Below are 18,831 nucleotides of genomic sequence, written 5' to 3'. Positions count from 1 at the left end.
ACTATGGGAAATCTGGGTAAACCTGACCCCCATTTCTAGTACACTTTATACTGATCACCTGTCTACGCCCTTTTATAAAAAAGTGCTCCGCGGAGTCGGGCTTCGGCAGGTTTGTGATAAATGCACTCATTCGCCATTAGGGCTCTCTTTGGGGGAGGGGGTACCTTGGTTTAAAGAAAAAGAAAAAAAAAAAAAAAAAGTTCTCAATTGCCCATAGAGTGAACAAACTTTGTTATTATCACTTATGTGCTGAGTCGAAAAGAGAAAAAAATTAACCAGAAAAACCGATAGAAAAAAGAAAATATCTTAAAATCAATTGAATGGTTTAATTTTTACAATTAAAAATTAAATAAATAATTAGAATTAGGAACAATTAAAACACTTGGGGCAGCTACTTCAAAATTAGTTTCACGAATATAAAATACAAGAGAATTATTAAATGTATAAAAACCAACTATACGATCATTAACTGATGGAAAAGTAGTACCAAAATCATATAAATAATAATAAAAAGTACCTACACTAGATAATAGAGATTTACAAATAAAGAATTTATGGATTTGATAATTAACAGTTATCTCTGTAAAATCAGAATTGGGTTGATTGCGTTCAATAACAATAAAAACATAATAATGAGTACCATCTATTGATGGTAATGGATGACTTGCATCACGTAATGAAAATTGTTTCAAAGAAAATAAACCAGAAACATCTGAAATAGAAATATAAGATATTGGTATATTAACGCTAATAGTAGAACCTACATCTAATGCTCCCTTCTTATTTATTAAAAACTTTGATATATACAAATATCAATTGAATACTTTATTTAGAAAAGTGGTGGCATAAATAAAATCTATAAAGAATGCCAAAATTAATCGAAAAAATGCCAAATAGTATGAAATAAATGCCGCAATTTGTTGATTTCATTTGTTCAAAATGGGAGCTAAACGCGGTATCAAGAGGAACAATGTAAGGAATAATGTAGATGGTGAAAGAGATATTCAACAATTAAATCCCAGAGGTTGTCGATGGGTCGGCACACTCAATAACCCTCTCAACAATTGGCAAGACTTATTCCAAAGTATTGCAAAAGACTTAAATATTAAGTATTTAGTGGCGGAGAAGGAGTTCGCCCCAACAACGGGCACTCCACACATTCAGTTTTATTTCAGATTATCCAATAGATTATACAAAAATACAATCACTAGTAAGTTTACCGGATGTTTTATAGACATCGCAAATGGTTCTGAAGTTGCAAATTATAAGTATTGTACGAAAACCAAAGTTGAATTATTAGAAATTGGTAATCCTATTGCTGCTATTGAAGCTGAGAGAAACAAATTGGAGAAAACTAAAGAGATGCTTTCAGATGTTTTGGAATTATCCTGGAATGAGTTTGAGGCAAAGTGGCCTTACCAGGCATTCCACCATTATAACAAACTAATGGAGTATAAGTTGCGTCATGATAAAACAATTAAGATTTGGGACGGAAATTTGAAATCGAAGAATAAGTGGGTCTATGGTCCGCCAGGAACCGGTAAGAGCCGGTGGGCGAGACAACAGGCGACGAACATTAGTAAAGTATATAAAAAGAACCTCAACAAATGGTGGGATGGGTTCCACCATGAAGAGGCTGAAGTGGTCGTATTAGATGAGATGAACCTGTCGAAGAGTGTACTGGTGGATCAACTCAAAAATTGGGGAGACCGTTATCCTCTCGAAGGAGAGGTTAAGGGGTCTGCGATGACGATAAATGCACTCATTCGCCATTAGGGCTCTCTTTGGGGGAGGGGGGATTAAATTTTATAAAATAAAGAAAATTAAAAAAAAAAATTTAATAGCCCATTGAACGAACAAACTTTGTTATTATCACTCATGTGCATAGTCAAAAAGAAAAAAAGTTATATCAAAAAAAACCGATAGAAAAGAAATGTTTTTACAACTGACTAAACATCAAATTAAAAAAATTAATTGAAAAAATGTCGAAAACACATCAAAAAAGCAAATTTAATCACGTACGATAAAAATTGAATAAAATTACAAATGTCACAATAAATTTGAGAATTTTAAATATGTCAGTTATCGTTAAAAATAAAAAAGGTATGTCAAATAACTAGGTGGAGGTAACTGTCAAACCATCGATTGTAAGAGCCTAGATTGTTTACTACTGTCATTGAATACTTTACTAAAGAGATATAAGTCATATAAAAAATCAAACAGTCTCAGTCAAATTACTATTGTCAATCAAGAGAATGAAAAAGTGACAGAAAGGTCATAACATATGAAAAACATCATATTTACTGATATCAATTGAAATGGTGTACAAGAAAAGTGACAATATGATCATCATTGAAAAATGGATAAGATAATATGATGCCAAATGGAGTATAACATCGAATGGAACATATCATAACTTTGCCACAAAAGTATAATTATAGAATTTAAATATTTCAAAAATAGTGATAAATAGTAATCATTTATTTAATGCAATAACAAGAATAACAAATCATTAGATTAGATACAATAACAAAGAACAAAGGTATGTATTATGGTTCCTTATCCAATGGAAATGTGACAATACCTATCAATGAGTAAGATTTAATGACTTAAATGCTTTTCACTATCTAGATCAATATATGATGCAATTACCACCTGAAGAAGTACAAAATATAATAAAAATAATTTAGTAAAAAACAAATCAAAATATCTTCTTTATAAAACAATTGAGAAAAAATAAAAAATAACTGAGATACAAATAAGAATAAAAACTAAATTGCAATTGCTAAATGTAAAGTATAGAAAAAAATATATAATGAAAAAATGACAGAAAGGACATGTCATATGAAAAACAGCAGATTAACATAACATTGAGAAAAATAAAGTATAAAATGACACATATAAATACACACAATTACGAAAAAACATAATGTAGTCTACCTAAAAATGAATTTCCAGGTACCTGACTCATATTGATAAAAATAATTGTTAAATTGCTTTTAAGGTACCCCAAAATAGAAAATTTTTTGAATAAGGACCGTTATGTACCATTTTCGAAATTACGGTTATCACGATCAAAATGAATTGAATTTAGAAATAAAGTATTCAATTCTGGAGACCGTTATGTACCAAAATAGATATTTTTTTGCTATAGTAATATAATCTTGACTGGAGGTACCGCTAACGTCCTCCGCAAGATGGTGCCTAGCAAAAGAATTTTTATTTTTTAACGTCCTAAAATAACGGTCATCTGACGGGTAAAATTTAAACCTAGCCCCTACGGTAGGTATATAATGCGGTCGGGACTGATCACGAAGACCCTAGGGGCCCTGCCGGAGGCAAAGCCCCTAGGGTCTTCGTGATCAGTCCCGACCTTAAGTTTTCACTGGGGGATTGGAGGGGTCTTCGGCCTCCGGATATGCCCTTCGGACCCCTCCGGAGGCCTCAGACCCCTCCAATCCCCAGAGTGTGCTCGCTCCGCTCGCTACAAAAATCAAAATGATTTATGTGAGCCATACAATTCGTCTGAAAATTTGAATACACATTCAATTTTGATCGAACGCGAAACTTTTTGATAGGAACGATAGCACTTTTAGCACCACTTTTCGCATAAACCTATCAAAAACATCACATTACCAACACGAATTGTCCCCGATTATCTTTGGTCGGACATTTATCCTATTTAATTTATCTTTGCCAGGAGGTTAATAGACAAAAAACGACGAATATTTGTTGAATGCATGGCAAACTTTATTTTAAATAGTAAATAACTGTTATAAATTATCACTTCATTTTTTCTTCATGTATGCGAATATTTTTTCCATTGCTCAAATTGCAGACAATATCAAAAATAAGGATCTTGATGCTATTGATGTTGCAATATTCTTTGATCCTAAATATAATAAAATGGGAAATTACAACAATTTTATTATCAATCCAATTGGGATGATAATAAAACATAGTAATTCTTCCGATTTTTATTTTATTCAAAGAGAAATAATAGAATTCTTTGACAATCCAATACTAATATCAATTCCAATTACTGAAAATAAGAAACCACCTATAAATCAAAATGTTCATTATTTAGAAATAGACTTATTTCCATTGAAATGTAAATTTGGACGATGGTATGCATCATATATCTATGAGTCATATAATGATGAAATTAATCGTACATTATTAGATAATGTAATCGTTAATAGTCAAAATAAAGACAAAACTCATCAATCTGCTTTTGATTTAAAGCAGGATCATTTTCAAGAGTGTCTAAAATGAAAATGATTTTAATTTATTTTATTTATTTTGATTCCATTAAAAACTAGAAGGTGATGTATATATTCTACTATTTTGTCTTTCAATTGGATAATTTGATAATTTTTCAAAATAAATTGAATTACTAATAGTTAGTTTTGGTAACTTTATATACTGGATAGATGGATCTATTAACTCAGTTTCTTTATCTATCGTTGATGAATTTGATGTCTCATCGTCATAATAAGTCTTGATCACCTTCGTGCTACCAGACATTAATAAAAATGAAAATTTTATTAAATTATAATGAATTTTTGAAACTGAACTATGACAAATGGGACACAGGTGTTCTTTAAGGACGCCTGGGATTTGGAATAGTTTCAAAAACAATATATATAAATAATATTTTATTATTTCTTTTGTCCAACTAGCGCATTTGCTACACCATCTATCACAGGTGAGTATTTATCCGCTATTTTAATTCCTTTTGCAATAGCACCTGCATGACCAGGTAAATCTTCAATTCCAGGTATTTTACCTACTGTATTTACAACAGGTTTAGCTACTTTATTCCATACATTACCAATCAATCTTCCGACTGGTTTAATAATTTTATTTTTAATCCAAGCACCAGCTTTTTTAAATCCGTTTTTAATTTTGTTCCAAAAACCCCAAGCCATGAATAATAATAAAAATAAAATATTAATTCTTTTTTTTTTTATTGATAAAATATAGGATGGATCTTGTCATTTGCTTCATTTCCTATATTTTTAAATAATGGAATTATTTTATCACCGGTTTCGAATATTTTATCCACAGGTAACTTTTTAAGAGGTTTTATTTTTTTAATGTCTTCTTTATGTTGTTTAGCAAATTCATAACCTTTCACAATATGTGGACTAATTTTTGCGAACCCTTCTTTCATTTTTTTAAGTAAAGGTCCTATTTCCTTTATTCCGTTTTTAAATTTGTTCCACAAACCCCACGCCATAAATAATAATAAAAATAAATTCATTGTTTTATTAAATCCTGTAATATTAACTTATTCCTAACTTTTTCTTTTACATCTTTAAATATTATTTTATCATTAGGTTTATATGGTAGAATTCTATTTTTATTACCACCTAAATTCCTTTCATGTTCTAACCATTTTTTCACATTTTTGTTGAATTTTTCTTGTTGTTCTTTACTTAACTGAAATTTGCTCAAACTTTTTTTAATTTTATTCCAAAAACCCCAACATATTTAAAAATTATGAAAAATATTTTTCATTTTTATTAATGTATTATAATAATACGCAATCTAAAAATGAACAAGATGATCAAGGTAATGTTGGTGCTTATTTTGATCGTCTTAAAGATTTAATTGCTAAAAATGATGGTACTCGTTCTTTTATTTTAAGAACTGAAGATTGTCATGATCAAAATGCACCATTTAATCAATCACAAGAAACTAGATTAAGAATTACTCATGGTGATCATATGATTTCACAAATAACTGAAGGTTTTATTAATTTTAAACTTAGAATAACTGTACAATTATCAAAAGCTATTTCATCTGGTAATTTACAAGATCCTGAAAATTTAGCTAAAATATTTATAGGTTTTAAGAGTTCTAATCAATTATTAGATCAATGATAAATTATATCTAATAATATTTCTACTGGTTATCAACAAAATGAATGTTGTCGTGAAGGTTATTGTTATTCTACAATTAAACCTTATGCTGAAAAGAAAACTAGATAATATACACATTCTTTATATGAAAATGTTTCAGAATATTCTCAATCTGTTTGTGGTACTTATGTTGATTTAAATACAATTGCAGATGGAAATAAACATGATATCGAATTTGAAATGAATCTTCCATTTGAAGATATATTAGCTTTACAAGCATTTGATTTATATCCAAATAGATTAGTTGGTGATATTGAATTAAAGTTTTATGTTAAACAAAATGGTTTAGTATGGTGTCAAGTAGATCCACGTAAAATTAAATAAGTTAAAGAATTTTTAGAAGATTCTACTATTAATGCTACATTTAATAATTTACCTTTATTTACTCATGGTTTTACTCAAATTGGTAATTCTGCTAATATAACTACTACATTTAAATGTGATACTGAAACTAATCATACTATTGATACTGCAACTGAGAATGTTTCTTTATATTGTACAGGTTTAACAGTAGTTTCATGTAAATCTAATATGTATGGTTTTGGAGTTAAAGAAGAAACTTTAAATCAAATAGCTCAAATACTTCAACAACCTGGAGGTTTATTAATTCCTTCACAACAATTAGATTATAATGCATTTGCTTTAGCTGCTACTGAATCTGGTATACAGTCTACTATTAATATGCCTCTATTTAATGTTACAACTATTACAGTTGTATTTCCAAAACATGCTAATGATTATACTTGTTTCGATAATTCTATTTATAATAATGTACAATTAACTATTGCAGGTCAAAATTATCCTGATGAACCTATTTCTACATTAGGTGCAAGATTTTTACAATATCAATTAGTTGCTTCTGATTTAGATGGTGGTATACAATGTACTAAAGAATTCGAAGATTCTTTAACTATGGATAGAAATGCTTCTAATGGTACAAGATATAATAATACATTAAGTGATGCTACTTCTTTTATGCTTAATATATAATGTGAACGTTTGCGTGGTGGTTACGTATTCGACGGCTTGGACTCTAACGGTCAAAACATCCCGATACAAATTAAGGGGCAACCTATATATACTCAAGCTAATGATACTTATTATAATGTTGATGATGCTGGAAATCATCCACCTCCTCCACAATTATTCATCTGTCGTGATACTTATTTCACATTAGATTTACATAATGGTTTGAAATATTATGCTAATGGTACTCCTGATGGTTATTAAATAAAAATTATTTGAAATTAGATCTCAATTTTATTTAGATTATAATAAATTAGAAGTATTTTTTTTTATTTACTCCATTTTCTTGAGTGCTGCTTCAATTTGTTCATACATCGTATGAACAATCTCCGGTCTTAAATTCGGACCATGAGTCTCGATCCAATCATAAAGAAGATCGAGACTTCCCGGTACTAAGCATTCCAGGGGTTCTCTAGTGAACTCTCCTGTGCCCCAATGCACCAGGAAAGACACCACCCCATTCTTAATGCGTGGCGCAGGAATGCTTTGAACTGGATATTCCATTTTTAGATGTAAGGTGATTCTAAATATTTCAATACAGTTAAACTTTTTGATATATTTTTTTATTATTTTGAAACAAAACCCTTTCAAATATCAAAAAATATACGATCATAAAATTGAATAGCGATAATGTTGTTTTCTGAAAGTTTTGATCACAATGACTTTTTGAACTGAATAAAGACTGTACTATCAAATATTTTTTGTTTGAATAGTTTACTGATCTTTCCCATGATCTCGAAAATTAATTTATATCTTAAGTTAGTACATAACTGCAAAAATTGAATCTATCGTTAATTCGAAGGTGGGAAAATACGATCAAAATCGATTCATTTTATTAACACTGATCTTCTGTCCATAAAAATATATTAACATATACTAAATAAATATGATTTTTCATATGACATGTTGTTTCTGTCATTTTTTATTTAATATTTTTCTATACTTTACATTTTATGATTGTAATTTGATGATTTTATACTTATTAGTATCTCAGTTATTTTTTTATTTTTTCTCAATTGGTATTAAAAAGATTTTGTAATTTGTTTTTTTTATTTATTGATGTGTCTTGTTAGCCAATTCACTAGATCATTTGCAATTTTAATTTTTTTATCTTCATATAAAAAAATTACGTGAATATTGATTAAATCTTCACATCCTGGTATTAAATTTTGAATTGGTTCCCAAGATGTTTCGCCTGTAGACCATTCGACTTTGAACACAAGTCCTTGTCCTAGTTTGTGGCCTATTATGTTCTTATCTTCGTATTCCATTAATAAAATGTCACTATTTTTCTCTTCTTTAATCATTCGACTATTTAAAATATTTAAATTCTATAATTATACTTTTGTGGCAAAGTTATGATGTGTTCCATTCGATGTTATACTCCATTTGGCATCATATTATCTTATCCATTTTTCAATGATGATCATATTGTCACTTTTCTTGTACACCATTTCAATTGATATCAGTAAATATGATGTTTTTCATATGTTATGACCTTTCTGTCACTTTTTCATTCTCTTGATTGACAATAGTAATTTGACTGAGCCTGTTTACGTTTTTTTTATATGACTTATATCTCTTTAGTAAAGTATTCAATTAAAAATGAGTTTTAATCTTTGTATCTTCATTTTTCATTCAAAAGTGACACTTTTCGAACAATAGAATAATATTAACGGCATTAAATTTTTATTTATAAAACACATTGAGCTTGATCATTTTGATTTTGAGGCATTATTGAGTTAGCATAATTTTGTAAAACATTTAATTTATTTACATAAGCATTATATTTATTCTAATCATCATTAAATATTTGATTTAATAATTCCATTTTAGATATTTGATAAGCTTGATCTAATTGTTCAGGTGTTATATTTTGTAAAGGATTTTTAATAGTAGGATGATATTTTTCATCTATAAATTTATAAATTTGTTTTCTTAATAAATTATGATATTTATTATATACAGTTACAGTTAATGTTATTACATTTTTATTTTTAACGATAGAAAAGGAAGGTTTAATATTTATAGCAGTAAAATCACAATCTTTAAATTTTTGTGCAAAGCATGTATAAAGAGCTTCCATTAATAATAATGAAATGATTTTATAAAATTATTTTATTTTATGGAAAACGATATTAATATTGATGCCTTAGATAATATGATTGATTATTGTTTATATAAAAATAAATTTAAATTAAATGAAGAATTAATAAGTGAAATGCATCCAGAAGTAAATGTGCCTTATAATTCTTTAAATATAGCAGTAGGTAGACAAAGAAGTGGGAAAACTCAATGTATAATTAGAGAAATTATTAAAATTAGTAATATTAGTCCTAGAACTCATTTATTAATTTATATTAATAAAAATGGATTAGAAAACGATCCCACTTTTGAATCATTAAAACCTTTAATTAAAATCCCAATTTTATATGTAGCTGAAAATCAAGCAGAAGATATAGTTAAAGATATATTAAAATGGAAACAATTTTATAATGAAATTAAAAATAATCATTGGGAAAATAAAATAGTAGATAATCAAATATCTGAATTATTTGAAAAATTATATATTAATAATTTTAATAATTTAACTTTACATACTATAATATTTTTTTTTTTTTTTTCTAATAGTCCTTTATTTAAAAAACCTACTAATTATTTTAATCAATTATTTACTAAATTAGCTCATATTCAATGTTCTGTATTTTTCGCTGTACAATTTTGGAAATCTTTACTTGCTGAAGTTAAAGCTAATGTAAGTACTATATTTATATTTCCTAATTTCTCTAAACAACAATTAATTTATATGTTAGCTCAAATACCATTGTCTTATACTAAAGATCAAATTTATTCAGTTTATCAAAAACTGACAGGACATCAAAAAATAATCGTCGACGTTAATAATCAAAAAATAAAAATTGAATGAAAAATGAAAAATTAAAATTCATATTTTTTTAATGTTAAAAGGCCAACAGGGTATAGATAATGAAATAGCTACTTATCTTAATGTTCTTGGTATTGATATGACTGCTGCTGAAGAAAACTTAAAACAATGGAGAAATAATCAATCCAATAAAACAATAAATGATCTCAATAATCAAATAAAAATATGGCGAACATTAAAAACAACCAATATAGATGAGAATACTTTATGGGACAATATATTGACGTATTTACAAAATATTCAACATCCATTTTTTGAGGATCTAGCCGCATTTCATCCAGAAGTACAAAAGGATGATGCTTTGGAAGAAACAGAATATGAAGATCATTTTTCATCAGTGCAGCCAACAGTAACTATCGAAGACATTAAACCAATTTTGTCTAACGAAATTCCACCATTGGGTTATGAAAAAATGGTTGGAAAATATCAAAAAAAAAGAACAAATACTAAAGGTTTACCACCACCTTTAAGACCTCATGAATATCACATTAGAACTCCTGATGGTAAAATGTATGATTTTATAGAAGATAAGAATAAATATAAATATACTGGAGGAAGTAATGTTATATTGGATGAAAATATGGATACATTAGCACATCTTATTCTTGATTTAAAGAAAGATGTTAAAAAAATTAGAGAGCTTCAAACAATAGAAGGAGCAAGAGCATTAGTTGAAAAACATAATAAAGATAAAAAGGATCCAAGATATCATTGGACTGCAATTGAAGAAGATATAAATAAGGATGGTATTCCAGATGTTATAGTTGCAGATCAACATAAAAGAGCAAAATTTGTAAATGGATGGACAGTTAAACAACATGACCCCTATGAAGCACAATATATAAGATTTTTACAAAAAAGTTATGGTAGTCCACAAAATAGAAAACTTTTGAGAGCAAAAGGTCAACATATAGAGGATTTCGATGAATTTATGGATAAATATATAAGAAAAGTTACATATGATGATAATAAGCCATTTGATGATCCTATGGTGAAACCTACTCGAGAAGGTAGACAAATTATGGATACTGTTGATAAATTTAATTTAAATTATTATCAAGATACAGGTGTTAGAGATGTTTATAAAACACACAAACCAAGAAGGAGAACAGCAAATCAAGTGTTTACTAGATATGTTATTAAGCCAATTTATAATGATTATCTTAAAGATTATCAAAAGAATAATGCTAATGATGAACAACTTCCTGTAAAGTTAGCTATGATTAAAGGAATGTTTCCAATACTTAGTGTATCTGCTAAATTTTATAATGACATTATAAAAACAAGAATGAATAAGATATTGTCAGGTCAAAATATTGAGGATGAGAAAACAGCTAAGAAATATATTAGAGAAGATACAGGAGAAAATTATTGGTCAAGTGCTTCAAAGCAAGCAGTTTCTGAAATTTTACTAGATAAGAATAAATTTGCAGATGTTAAAACATCATTATATACATATATTGACAGTAATCGTGGTTTCTAAATAAAGAAAATTTTTTTTTAAAATCATTATTATTTTTTTATGATCAAAATAAGTGATTTCTCACCCCATGTAGGGAAGAATAATACTGAACATAATGGTTGTAGTGCTAATTGTAAAGTTATTATTAATGATAACAATAGTGAACCACCAGTACATTATCCTGAAGTTAATGAAGAAACACCAAAAATAATTACAAGAGAAACTGAACTTAATACTGTTAATGCAAGTGCTTTATATAAACATATAGCTTTAACATTTAGTGCGATATTAAAGACGAATAATATGAAATTAATAGCAAATTTAATTGATAATAGTGGTAAAATTATTATTAATGCTAATGATTTAGTACAAGCTATAAGTTTAATTTTAGAAATTGATTTTAATCAAATTAGATTAAGTTATGAAGATCCTGAACCTGGATGTTTAAAACATGTAAATTCAATTAAAAAAGTTAATTCAATTAAGATTAATGGTTATGATTTTAGTTCACAATATAATAAAGAATATTACACATTAATAAATGAATTCAATATATCATTAGAAAAAGTATTTATTTATTAAAATTAATAGGATAAGGCACAGGATTTAATAAATATCTTGGTACTGACATTTTTATACCTTTTTCATTATAAATATTATATTTACCTTTTTCGAAATTATCTACTATAAAAATATCTGGTAATATTTTTGATCTTTTTTTTAATTGATCTGTGTTATAAACTGTTACTGTTGTACCAGGAGGTAAATAAAATCCTTCTTGATTTATAATTTTATCATTTAATTTATGTAACTCTGAACCAAAAGATTTTTCTTGATTAAAAGCTTCTAATGGTGAAATTTTTTTGTGATTTAATTGACTTAATGTTTTATGATAAGTATTATTATAATTATTAACAATTTTCTTCATATGATATGGATCTATTTCTTTTAAACCCATATTATCAGCCATATCTCTAATAGTTCTACAAATTCTATTTATTATAGCTAAAGAAGTATGAATAGGATAAGATTTATCTTCTAAAATTATTCTTTTTACTGGAATTATTTTTACACCAGATAAATGTGCTGCTATATATTGTAAAGGTTTTGATAAAAATGTTTTTTCAGAATCACAATGTATAATTATAGGATTAAATTATACAAAATATGAATTAGCTATAGATTCTATCGATTTCTTTCTAGTTATTTTATCATTTATTTTTGTATTAGTATAGGCATAAAATAAAAATCTAGACCTAATTTCAACTGCTAATAAATAACAATATTTTGTTTCTGTTTTAGTGGTATCATCATAACCATAAAAAAATAAATCCATTTGATATTTACCATTATTACCAATATATTTTAATTGGTATTTTTTATATCTTTTATAAGGAAAATAATTTATATTAGGTTTAAATTGAGGATCTAATTTTGAATAATCAATATGATATGGAAGAAAATAGTTATCAAATAAATATTTGTTTTTCGAACGAGATTTGAAACCTGTGTTAATATAAGGTGGATTCTTAGAATCTTCATAAATATTATAATATTTATATGTATTGTCATAAGGAAATTTACTAAAATATTGTAACAAATAATTGCTATATGCAGAATCGAATGTAAATACGTTCCCAATTTTATTATCAATTATTTCAATACCATATAAATATTTCCTTAATTCTTCACAATATTCATTAAATTTGAGAGGCTTTTTTTTTAGTTTCAAAAACTTTGCGTGCAAACATCTCATTCAATTTTTTGATAATCGTTCTAATATAATATTCATAATGCTCTGGAATTGTTTTTCTTCCAATTTTTCCATTAATAGGTGTAATTTTTTCAGTTTTGATAAAAAGTTTAATAAAATTATATTCAAATTGCTTATAATCGTCATATTGTTTATTTTTAAATTGTTCATCTGTTGTTCTTTCTAAGCTCACATCTATATAATAATTAACTAAATTGTTGTATGTTTCAACTAATGGCTTTGTACCAGTATTAAATTCAGGTGTAAAATTAAACTCCCTATTATATTTTTCATTCAGAAAATTAATAAAATTTTGAAGACTCAAATTACCTTTTAATTGTGAATTTTCATTATTTAATTCATTTTTAATCAATTTTTCGAATGAATCCTGTATTTCTCTTCTTCTTTTATAAACTGGATCCATATAAAAAAAATAAAATGAAATAAAATATTTTTTTATTCTTTAAATACACTTAATAAATGTTCATCTATTTTACCTGTTACTTCACCAACTATTGAATTTAATATTTTAGTCGTTATTACTAAATCATCTGATAATTTATTACCATCAAATAATACTACATCACCATTTTCATAATCTGCAGTATTATTTACTGTAAAATAAAAATCTCCATGTGTAGCAAAATCAATAGTATCTTGTAAAATTTCGATTTCTCTTTTAATAACATCACCTATTGAAGCTTTATAACCAGTTTCATGTTTAGCTACACATATACCTAAATATTCTTTATATGTACCTGATGTTTTAACTGATGGTATACAATCTGTTGTAAATGTATTTGAAGTATATATGCCATTTTCTTTTAATGAAAAAACATTACCTGTACAAAATATAGGTGAACCAATTTGAAATTGTGTTAAATCTTCTGTAACAGGAGCATTATGAATAATAGTTGTATTTATTTGTACAAGACCTGAAGGAATATCTGTTAAATCATTATAACTATGTGTATGGCCTTTTAATGAGAAAAAACTTACATTAATATCATTAATAGAATTACAATTTATATTACTCCTATCACCATTAAAACTGATATTACCATTACTGTTATTAAGTTTACCGAAATACATAGTATTATCAGCAGTTCTTATTCTCCAATTGTAATCACTATCATCATTACTATCATGAAAATCAATGTACTGTCCTATTTCCATAACACCATCACTTTTAATAGTAGCTATACAAGGTAAAGTATTTAAATAATTATTTGCTGTAGAACCATTATTAATATAATAATTGTTAATTTTACCATTAATAGTAATATCATTATTAAATTTTGTATGTGTATGATCAAGCAATGAATATCTATAATCATGAAAATGTTCTATAGGAACGAATCCATCAGGTATACCATATATTGACCAACTTCTACAACACCATCATTTTTTAATGTAATAATAGATGGTACATATAATTTTGTATCCCATTTACCACCTTCTGAAGTTGCCAATTGAAAACCATTTAATGAAGTAACTTGTACATTCCCATTTACTGTTAAATCATTATTTATTGTATTATGAGTATGACTTTTGGTAGAATATTTTTCATCTGTTTCTGATTTATTATAATATAATTGAGGTAATGTAATCGAAGTTATAGTATTAAGTTTTTCTGTTATTTGGTCATTTGTAGGATAATTTTCTAAAACTTCTTCTATATCATCTTTATCAATAATTTCAGAAGCTTCAACAACATTAGTTTTTACACCTTTCATAGCATTCTCAATAGTAAACATTGATAAAAAATGATTTTTATTTAATAAATTAATAATAATTCTAACATAAAATATTCTGGTTCAATTTCTTTACCATTCATTTCTTTAAACCATATTTTAAAATTTGGTTTTCTACTTTTATATTCATATTTCTTATATTTAGTTCTATTTTCATTCGTATAAATACAAAAATAATCTTCATAATGATCACGTTCAATGAAATCAGCATGCATTGAAACATCAGATACTAAATAATCCTTAAATTTACACTTACATTGTTGTACTACTATATATCTAGGATTTTGAGAATCCACAAATTCAGGCGGAAAACGGTTTTCTTTTTGGGAAGTACAAAAATACGTTTTAATCACTGGTTTAAGCATTTATAAAAATAAAGGTTGTGATGAGACCAAACAATAACCGTCGCTTTTTGACTACTAACCTCCGATCAAAGATAAATTAAATAGGATAAATGTCCGACCAAAGATAATCGGGGACAATTCGTGTTGGTAATGTGATGTTTTTGATAGGTTTATGCGAAAAGTGGTGCTAAAAGTGCTATCGTTCCTATCAAAAAGTTTCGCGTTCGATCAAAATTGAATGTGTATTCAAATTTTCAGACTAATTGTATGGCTTACAAAAATCATTTTGATTTTTGTAGCGAGCGGAGCGAGCACACTCTGGGGATTGGAGGGGTCTGAGGCCTCCAATCCCCCGAGTGAAAACTTAAGGTCGGGACTGATCACGAGGACCCTAGGGGCCCCGCCCCCCAGTACACTATATACTGATCACCTGTCTACGCCTATTTATAAAAAAAGTGCTCCGCGGAGTCGGGCTACGGCAGGTTTGTGATAAATGCACTCATTCGCCATTAGGGCTCTCTTTGGGGGAGGGGGTACCTTGGTTTAAAGAAAAAGAAAAAAAGAAAAAAGTTCTCAATTGCCCATAGAGTGAACAAACTTTGTTATTATCACTTATGTGCTGAGTCGAAAAGAGAAAAAAATTAACCAGAAAAACCGATAGAAAAAAGAAAATATCTTAAAATCAATTGAATGGTTTAATTTTTACAATTAAAAATTAAATAAATAATTAGAATTAGGAACATATATATTACTAGGTGCAGCAACACTAAAATTAGTATCTTGTGAAATAAATATAATAGAATTAGTAGTAGTTGCAAATGATACAATACAATCATCATTGTCTGGTTGAGTTGTATCAAAATCATATAAATATATATAAATAATAATACATAGGACCTGCTTGAGATACTTGACCTTGTTTAATAAAATTAACACGTATAAGAGTATAAATATCATTAGGAGAATTGGGTTGGATACAAATAAAGACATAATAATGAGTACCATCGAATGTCTGATTTAAACCATTAGAATAAGTAAATTGAGTTAAGGGAATAACATTAGAATTATCAGAACCAATAATAACTGATGAAATTGGTATAAATACCTTAATAGTAGATCCAATTTCATATGCAACACGTTTAGTACTAGTACCACCAGGATAATAAACAATGTCTTCTTGAATAGTATAATCAGGAATTTTACCATTGTTCTTAAGAACATCGTATGCTCTATCTAAATCATACTTAGTCATAGGAGGATTAAGAGGGGGCACCAACTTACGTTGTAACACACGTCCCTTATTACGTGAATAATAAGATTCACTAATAGGTCCAATGCGATGAGGATCAAACATAAAAATAACAGTGGGAAAATTTTTTATTAATAAGTGATAGCATAATTTAATTGAACCCCTAAGAATTTATCATCAATAACAGTGCCGGGCATAGAATCTTTAAACATAAAGCGATATCATCACCAGAATTCAAATTACGTGCTAAGCGAGTACGAAATACTTGAGTTTGCTGGGCATTGGGAGTAAGGTACCCTGACATAATAACATTTCGATTAGGTTTATATAATGATACAGGGGCAGCAGGGGTACCAAGTGACATCGGTTGTACAGCAGTACCATCAGGAACATAAACTAGAGCTTATAATATCGGTATATCAACATCAGTAATCATTTTTAAAGTAAAATTCTTTACTTTACGCATACATTGAGTAGCAACGGCACTAATCAAGGTTGTATTTACTTGATCACCAACAGCAGAATCTCCAGAACCGGTATTGAATGTGATATTCCCAGAACAGTTGAAAGTCTCATTAGAATACTTTACAGTCTTCAATGGACGTCCACGTGAATAACTACGTCTACGTAACCTACGAGGCATAACAATAAAAAATTTAATGTTGTGGGAGATTTATTAATTGAGGGTGAATAAGATATGAAGGAACATCCTTACGGCGACGATCATAACGGATGGCACCTATCGAGACTATTGGAAGTACAATAACCCAATTCTCAACCAACTGAGGATTCTCCTTAATAAAGCCCTTAAGTAGGTCAACGTTGCTGAAATATATGGATTTAACTTGACCTTCATTGTCCGGCATAAGGCATGGAGCAGGGGGAGTAAAAACTGGTGGAGGGATCTGATACGGTTTTTCATCGTCTTCCGAATGTATTGATTCAGGACAAACATTAGAAAAATCAAAATCATTGTCGCTAAAGCCAAAATTTTCAAAAGAATCATCATATTCCATTGGACAAAAAAATAAAAATGATATTCCCGCATAGTGTCAAGTAGGAACTTGCTTGTGACATTTGATATGAAATATCTTTGATATTTATCATTATCAATTGAATACTTTATTTAAAATAGTGGTGGCATTAATAAATTTAGATAAAAATGCCAAATTATCGAAATAAATGCCAAAATATGTCAGGACCCTCAATCATACCTGTATTGATTATGCAATCATTAATGTATACATCAGAGTTGACATTACTCTGGATAGCAATTAATGGTGTTTTGTACTCATAGTTGATTCCACCAAACATTAAAACTTTGGGGGTGAACTTTCTATGATGATTAATAATATCATCACAGTCTTCCCCTCGCCTTCTCCAAAGCCACCTATGGCTATCGCTTAAATAAATATAAGATTCATCAACAAACAATACTTTTTTCCAATCAGTTTAATTTTGGATATGAAATTGAGCAAAATTTATTCGATCTTGCTTTTGAGAATCAGTTAGAAAAAAGGTATTGCGAAGTGGAAGATAGCCGAATTATTGGCTCTTCCGAATGTTGTATACAGTCCCATGGCTAATAGGACTTGTTTCTGAAAGGATATTGGAAATTGTTCTTGTTCCCCCCATTCTTCTATTATTTAGCGTCATGCTGTTGACTCTATCGATAGTGGCATCATTTACAATAGATGGTCTTCCAATTGCAGTAAATACAGTTTTATTGTTTGAATCATTTCTAACTTTTCTCACAAATTTTCGACAATGCCCAGTTTCCCTGAAAATTTGAGTATTGTTTTTTCCTTGGGATATCAGCTGAATGATTTCCAAACGATTCTTCATCATAGATTCTGACATCTTGTATTCCATGATTTATAAAATAAACGGTACCCTTTCAAATTGGTGGAACAACCTTTTTGATCGAGCTTTAGAAAGTCAACAATTCTTATATAAAAATTTGATTATTTCTAATATACAAAATAATATATAATGGAATAAATAAAACTTTTAAAATCATGTGCGTGAACCAATTTTATATGAAGATATATTTGTTTTATTTATAAATGTCAAATCTTTAAATAAAAATTTTTGTCTTATAAAGATATAAGAATATTATCTACTGTTATTATTAATCTTTGCTATATATATTATAAGGATTAATATAATGAAAACAACGAGATAATTATATTCTATTTGGTGTCAAACGACCGTTCAGAGAATAGGATCCGTTTGTTTCATTTTTTTATAGCTTTTATTACGCTAAAGCACATGCTTAATGATGATACTGCCATAAACACAGGAGATAAATAATTGGGTGATCTGTCAACTAGCTTGAAATTCCTAATCGAGCTTGAGAAAACTATATTCGG

At 27.9% G+C, this 18,831-nt stretch overlaps 4 protein-coding genes across 4 annotated transcripts; 2 read left to right on the top strand and 2 right to left on the bottom strand.

Moving 5' to 3' along the window:
* Nucleotides 1–939: 939 nt before the first annotated feature.
* On the top strand, nucleotides 940–1,776 carry GO595_001448 (replicase; the record flags this gene model as incomplete). The annotated part of the gene is made up of 1 exon (XM_067914248.1): nucleotides 940–1,776. One exon carries the CDS (start codon nucleotides 940–942, stop codon nucleotides 1,774–1,776), a length of 837 nt encoding a protein of 278 aa, XP_067778440.1.
* Nucleotides 1,777–9,910: 8,134 nt separating this feature from the next.
* GO595_001447 (uncharacterized protein) lies at nucleotides 9,911–11,380 on the top strand (the record flags this gene model as incomplete). Its single annotated transcript, XM_067914246.1, has 1 exon — nucleotides 9,911–11,380. The coding sequence occupies one exon, from the start codon at nucleotides 9,911–9,913 to the stop codon at nucleotides 11,378–11,380; it is 1,470 nt and encodes a 489-aa protein (XP_067778439.1).
* Nucleotides 11,381–16,072: 4,692 nt separating this feature from the next.
* Nucleotides 16,073–16,564, bottom strand: GO595_001446 (uncharacterized protein; the record flags this gene model as incomplete). Its single annotated transcript, XM_067914245.1, has 1 exon — nucleotides 16,073–16,564. The coding sequence occupies one exon, from the start codon at nucleotides 16,562–16,564 to the stop codon at nucleotides 16,073–16,075; it is 492 nt and encodes a 163-aa protein (XP_067778438.1).
* Nucleotides 16,565–17,115: 551 nt separating this feature from the next.
* On the bottom strand, nucleotides 17,116–17,475 carry GO595_001445 (uncharacterized protein; the record flags this gene model as incomplete). Its single annotated transcript, XM_067914244.1, has 1 exon — nucleotides 17,116–17,475. One exon carries the CDS (start codon nucleotides 17,473–17,475, stop codon nucleotides 17,116–17,118), a length of 360 nt encoding a protein of 119 aa, XP_067778437.1.
* Between the last annotated feature and the right edge of the window lie 1,356 nt (nucleotides 17,476–18,831).

This window comes from Histomonas meleagridis (assembly GCF_020186115.1).
Source record: "Histomonas meleagridis strain 2922-C6/04-10x chromosome Unknown contig_14, whole genome shotgun sequence".
NCBI classification, from domain to species: domain Eukaryota; phylum Parabasalia; order Tritrichomonadida; family Dientamoebidae; genus Histomonas; species Histomonas meleagridis.
The sequence above is the reverse complement of the archived record's forward strand: the minus strand, read 5'-3'. Positions and strand labels throughout refer to the sequence as shown.